The sequence below is a fragment of the Anoplopoma fimbria genome, chromosome 11 (genome assembly GCF_027596085.1).
Source record: "Anoplopoma fimbria isolate UVic2021 breed Golden Eagle Sablefish chromosome 11, Afim_UVic_2022, whole genome shotgun sequence".
In the NCBI taxonomy this organism is placed as follows: Eukaryota; Metazoa; Chordata; class Actinopteri; order Perciformes; family Anoplopomatidae; genus Anoplopoma; species Anoplopoma fimbria.
This window is the reverse complement of record NC_072459.1, coordinates 9,063,557-9,070,208: the sequence shown is the minus strand read 5'-3', so window position 1 is coordinate 9,070,208 and position 6,652 is coordinate 9,063,557. Positions and strand designations below refer to the sequence as shown.

Sequence of the window (6,652 nt, the reverse complement as noted above, 5' to 3'; positions counted from 1 at the left end):
AGAGCTTATCTCTGCAAACAAACAAAGTTTTTATGGTTTGAAAATGTCATTAAATGTTCATAATGGTGGTCTGCAGGAGATTCTTCAGTGGCAGTATCATTATTTTACTACTTTGTCTATTTACGTCTGTAAATTTCTCATAAATTCACCAAAAGTTATCATTAGATAATGCCTAATTTCCATATTTAAACATACATTTCCAAAAAACTTGTAACACAAAACATAATAGTCTTAATGTCAGTAATAAACTGGTGAAGTTTCATGTGGATATCTATTAGTTTTTTTTTTTTTCCTATTCACCTGTAGTGTCTTCAAAATGTATGTAATTTAACAAAACATATCTTTAAAGGCCGTTTTCTCTCAATTAGTTTTTTCTCAGACTCTGATCCAGAAATCTCCACTTCAGCAGCTCTTACATACACCAAACTTTACAGTTTCTTTCCTATCTATATTCTGAAGGTTTTTACTGGTTTGTTCATGTCATTCATAGTCTGATTTATACAACATTTTAGTACTAAAAACATGGAGAAAATGTATTTATTTAATGTGTGTTGACAGTGTTTTCTGATTTGTGGAGTGATACAAAGAGATATCAAAACACAGTTTATTTTAGAATATTAAACACTGTGACTTGAACATAATTAATCAAAAAAAATTACATTTATATCAATAGATCCCACTAAATGAGGCACACTGTTCCTTTAACTAAAAGGCTCAGACTGACTGTTGTGTGTGTGTGTGTGTGTGTGTGTGTGTGTGTGTGTGTGTGTGTGTGTGTGTGTGTGTGTGTGTGTGTGTGTGTGTGTGTGTGTGTGTGTGTGTGTGTGTGTGTCGGGTTGTTTCTTGCCGTGGACTCCTCCCCTGAGGGCCGAACACAGACAGCAGGAGCAGGGGTCAAAGGTCACCTGCAGCGGGGATGACCTTTAATAACAGATCTCCCAGACCAACACACACACACACACACACACACACACACACACACACACACACACACACACACACACACACACACACACATAACAGTGTATGAGAACCATTTTATTTACAACAATTTGTATGATTTTACAGCCAAATGAGTTACGTATCTCTTCTGATCACATGATCAAATAGAGACTTGACATTGGACGATGTCAGCATACATATTACACAACAATCGTCATTGTATATTTGCAAATGACAAAAAATACCTAAATAAATAAATCATTCATTTAAATTGAATGTATTTTTATAGTTGATTCATAGTTTTTATAGTTGTGTGTAATAAACATGTTGTTATATAGATTATTTCTGACTATTTAACCCAAAAGAAATCTTGATGGAGATGGGTTTGCCTTTTAGATAGTAAATGTATGTAAATATTAACTATATTCATGATTCTATTGAGAGACAGCGACCCATCGTTGATATAGAAATATTGATTATAGCTTTTCTAAAAGAAGACGAGGCTGGACAAACGTCCTCACTGTGTCCTTACATGTATAGAAAGACCCAGAACACACTGTCATATTACAGGATGTGATACAGTCAGTGTGTTGACCTGTGGGACAATGTGAGCATGATGGAGTTCACACACATACACGCACACACACGAACACGCACACACACACACATACACTTTAATAAAACAATAGATCAGATATTGTCACCGTGGCAGCAGGATGTTTGTTCTGTTCATCCAGCGGGTTTATCTTTTCTCTTCATATTATTAAAGTTTTTAAACACGAACACAAACTAAAAAACATCAACACGTTTTTCTAGCTCTTTTAAGACGCTTATAAAGGTTTAACCCTCCGAACAACAAGCAGTTTGGGTTTTTCTTTTGATCCTGTCACCTTTTTCTCTTGATTTTCTCTTCAAAATAAAGGTCCTGCTCCTCTATGGAAACAGAACAATCGTGACTAAAAGTAGAAAGAATTCAAACATCTCTTTAGTGCAGAATAACACAGTTATAATGACATAAATCATAAAAGAGAGAAAAACACAAGTTTGATTTCTTTGATAATTTATTTAACAAAAATTGGAAAACAATGGATTTAAATGAGACATGTAGAAAACATTTTTTTTGTTAAAATACCACAAATTTAAGCTTTGTTTTGGTTGCTTCCTCTGACAGAAAAGTTCATGGACCGTTGGAAAGATAAAACATGCTTTTAAATTCTGCCGGTGGGTTTTCTTGTTGAGAGGGAGTCATCATCCTCAAGTTTCCCAAAATGGCAGAGTCACACCTGTATCAGACAAATCAAATCATCATTAGCATCTAAATCCCTTCTTCATACGTTTATGAATATTTAATACATTGCTGGGTTTTATCATCCCTCTCTTGCCATTTTATCACCGGGTGATTTTATGATCCCTCTGATGTTTGTAGTTTATGTTATTGTATTTTTTTTTATCTGCCTTTACCTTTTTAAAGTTGTTGTTATTATTATATATATCTACCATAGAGACTTTATAGTGGGATCAATCTTCCTCATCTTGGGACGGATATAATCATCTCACTAGGCAGATACTTCAATAAAGAGATGCAGCCACACACATACTAACAGAATATCACATTACACACTCGTACCATCAGAAAAATCTGAGCCCTCTTTTGGCAATCCTGAAGGCTAGTTGCTAGGCAACCAGGGGAGTTTCTAAAAGCACGGGTATCTCCTCTGCAGAGGGGGTGGGGGTGGGGGGGGGGTGTGTGTGTGTGTGTGTGTGTGTGTGTGTGTGTGTGTGTGTGTGTGTGTGTGTGTGTGTGTGTGTGTGTGTGTGTGTGTGTGTGTGTTTGTATTGAACACTGAATACGATGTTGTGTTCGTATGTTGAAGCTGATTATGTAACAACAGTCGTCTCTAAATATTTACTCATCCCTGATTCAAACAGCAGAGACAAATGCTGCTGGTGTGTGTGTGTGTGTGTGTGTGTGTGTGTGTGTGTGTGTGTGTGTGTGTGTGTGTGTGTGTGTGTGTGTGTGTGTGTGTTTGGGGGGGGGGGGGTTCAAACCGTCCTGCTTCCTGTTAACTGAACAGCTGAACAGACAAACACAAAGCCACTGAGAGTCAAACCCTGAGAGTCAAACCCTGAGGCTCATTGATGTGTCTTAATGGTTCCTGGATAATAATGGAGTCACTTCATTCAAATATTTATATCATCTTTAGTTATAATCCCCTTAAATCAGCTTTTAAAGTTACATCTTGAAGTTCAGTCTGAGCTCTGCAGAGTTTGTGTTTGTTATGTAACTCCTCACTGTTGCATAACCTCGTTTTAAAAAGCTGCAGTTCTGACAGCAACATTTAAAGTTACTGTGTGAAACTGTGACTCTGTGTTTAAAACCTGACGGAGCAGACGGGTCAGACTGAAGCAGCTCTCTGTTCTCCTCATTCTCAGACTCTATGATCACTGATCAGTTGATGCGGTTCTGTTTCTGTGTTCAGGTTCTCCGCACTGCAGAGAGTTCTCATGCTCACTTTAATTTGGATTTTTGACAGTCGTTTCCATCTGCTGGTGGACACAAACATCACACCCTGCAGCTGTGAGGTCAAAGGTCAAAGCACATTTAGCACCCAGATTTTGAGTCATATATACTAATATGAACTCAAACTCTGGATGAAGTGGGACGTCGTTGTATAATCAGGTTCGATGGAGACATATATTAATATTTAAATTAGAATAGAAGAAAATTAAATACACCTTCCTGAATGTAACAGAGTAAGTCACATGAATGTATTTTCTTTCGTACTTTTTCATTGTAGCCCATCTAAGACATAAAGCTTGAGCTTTTACTTTGTGCAACTTCCTGTTTGTTAATATATCAACGCATGTTTTTCTTATTTTAATTATATGGTTGTGTGACTGTTATGTATCTTTCAAAAAGGCCACTAGCAATATCTTTAAAAAAATTATTAAATGTAATAAAATAATATAGCAGCTAAAGAGATATTGGTTTATTGAAATTGTATTCTGTAATACTTGACTGTGTTAAAGGTTTCTAATTTTACTTCAGTGTAAGTAAAGTATTAAACACTTAAGCAGTGATTACTGCTTACTGATAGTTAGCTTATGTTAACATGCTAACATGCTAAACTAAGATGGTGAACATTTAAATCTGCCATGGAAACATTTTGATTGGATTTGTACCAAAATGTATTGCGGTTTAATATCTACCGAATATAGGATTTACTTTAATTTAATTACAGTTTTGAACTTCTTGAGAGAGGAAAAAAACAAACAAAGACAAGTCATTAAAGAAGACTTTTAATAGTAAAAACACCTTAAAAATCCAATGAAATCACAATACTGCCAGCTCCACCACAATCACATGTTGCACCCTGGTGGTCTGAGCAGGGACCAGGTACACCACAGGTGAGCTCTCTACAACCACCAGCAGGGGGAGGAGCCACAGTCTGCTGCTGTGAAGGAGATCTTCCTCACTGGAGCTTCTGGATCTGTGGGCTCCTCCTCAGGTCGGGGATCGAACCTTCGCCCCGTCGGAGCTTCAGGACGCTTCCACCGTCTCTACGTCTCGTTCTGTCGCCATGGAGGCCGTGGTCGGTGTCCGGGATGAGCCGTCCGAGTCGCCCTGGATCAGAGGAGTTAAAGGGTCACAGTCTGGATGTGGTTAAGTTAAAGACTCCTTACTGTACTGGAGTCAGTGCTGCTAAAAAAAATGATGCAGTCATATATATATATACAGTACCAGTCAAAAGTTTGGACACACCTTCTCATTCAATGGTTTTTCTTTATTTTTTTCTACATTGTAGATTAATATTGAAGACATCCAAACTATGAAGGAACACATATGGAATTATGTGGTAAACAAACAAATGCTCAATAAACCAGAATATGTTTTATATTTTAGATTCTTCAAAGTAGTTGAATGAGAAGGTGTGTCCAAACTTTTGACTGGTACTATATATATATATATATATATATATATATATATATATATATATATATATATATATAGTACCAGTCAAAAGTTTGGATATATATATATATATTTATTGTGTTTTTATTTTATGACAATACCTATGGGAGAAAAAAAATATATAATCAAATCAAAATTAAGCACTCCTAAAATAAAATGATATTCCTGGTAGTGTTAGGAAAACTTTATCATATAGGGACAATACTGAATAATAACTCCACTCAACTTCTAAACTCTACCTACCTACTGACCCAAACATTTAAAAAGTTCACTATTCAAAGTGAATCATGAAAGTACAGAGCTCATAAAATGAGTCAGTAACCACAAATCAAAACAGTCACTGTCATATTCAGCTCATGGTGAGCAAAGAGTTAACACTGTTTTTATTGCTGGTTGGCAACAACATCCACTTGTGTAAACTGTGGCTCATGGGACAGTTAAAGGAGGAGATTCTTAAAGGGAAAGCTCCACAGGGTGAGTGTTTGTCATAACAGTTCATCCGCCAAACGTCGTTAAGAAATGCTCCAATTTGAAGTTTCTGCTAGATTTTGAAGGTATGAAGCTCATAAAATGAATCAGCGACTTCACAAGCTACAAATAAAATAGGCACCCTTTAATTCGGCGTGAAATTATAAAGACATTAATAATAAATGATTTTGAGGGGAAATCGGACACTTGAGCGCTCTGGAGGAAAAACAATTAAAGTCAGAGATTTAAGAAAAAAACTTGAACTTGGTTTAAAGTTCTAAACTTTCAAATGCCAGATGTCATAGAAAAAAGCATAAATTAAAATATATTTAAACAGACATAAACACAGATTTGGGTCCATAAATACAAGCCCACCTGTATTCACTCCTTGGCCTTCTTCTCCATGTTCTGGAGCTTCTCCACGATCTTGCGTTCGTGTCCGGACGGGCTGTGTCTGTTGGTGTTGTCGCTGGCCTCCTTCTTTGTTCTGCCTTTACGGGCCGAGCCTTCTGTGGAGAGAAAAACACTTCAAAGTTTATATTTTACCATTAAAAAAACAAAAACAGTTAAAAAAAACAGTTATTGGTGGATTAAGAATAAAGAGTGTCTCACCTGTGTATTTATCGGTTAAGTTATAATATTCATATTGGTCGTAATATTCGTCCTCGAAGGTGGAGGGCTTCAGGTTTTTCACGTCGACGTGACTCATGTTTATTTTCTCTTGAGACAAAAGTTTAAAAAACTCTCTTTTCAGTCTGAGAAGAAAAACAAGATGTTTTGTCCAGAAGGTTCCTGGTGTGTTTTTATAACGGAGGAGACACTGAGCTCCTCCTCCTCCTCCTCCTCCTCCTCCTCCACACACACACACACACACACACACACACACACACACACACACACACACACACACACACACAGAGAGGTTTCGTCTTACAAATGCAGAAATGTTGCATCATTTCAGAAGCTACAGAAACAAAAACACGGAGTTCATTGTTTTAAGAGTTGAAAATAAGGATTAAAGCAATTTTTCAAACATCTGGTTTTAACGTACTCTTAATTTGTTTGTTTGTTTATCATATTTTATTGTAAATTATATTTACAATAAATATTATATTATATTTTCGCTTGTTTTCAGAAAAGAAGGTTTTAGGACTTAAAGTATGTCTGTAAAATGTGTTTGGATTTGTCATAAATTCAATTTCTGTGAATTTTATTTCATGAGATTAAGATCTAAATATTGTTTAGGTATTTATTATTTCTTTATCAAAT

At 36.2% G+C, this 6,652-nt stretch overlaps 1 protein-coding gene across 1 annotated transcript; it reads right to left on the bottom strand.

The window, feature by feature from the left end:
• Window positions 1-4,226: 4,226 nt before the first annotated feature.
• nupr1b (nuclear protein 1b) lies at window positions 4,227-6,172 on the bottom strand. Its single transcript, XM_054607883.1, has 3 exons — window positions 5,996-6,172; window positions 5,759-5,892; window positions 4,227-4,567 (listed from the first exon to the last, which is right to left on the bottom strand). Exons 1-2 carry the CDS (start codon window positions 6,090-6,092, stop codon window positions 5,765-5,767), a joined length of 225 nt encoding a protein of 74 aa, XP_054463858.1. The 5' UTR covers window positions 6,093-6,172; the 3' UTR covers window positions 4,227-4,567; window positions 5,759-5,764.
• Window positions 6,173-6,652: the final 480 nt, after the last annotated feature.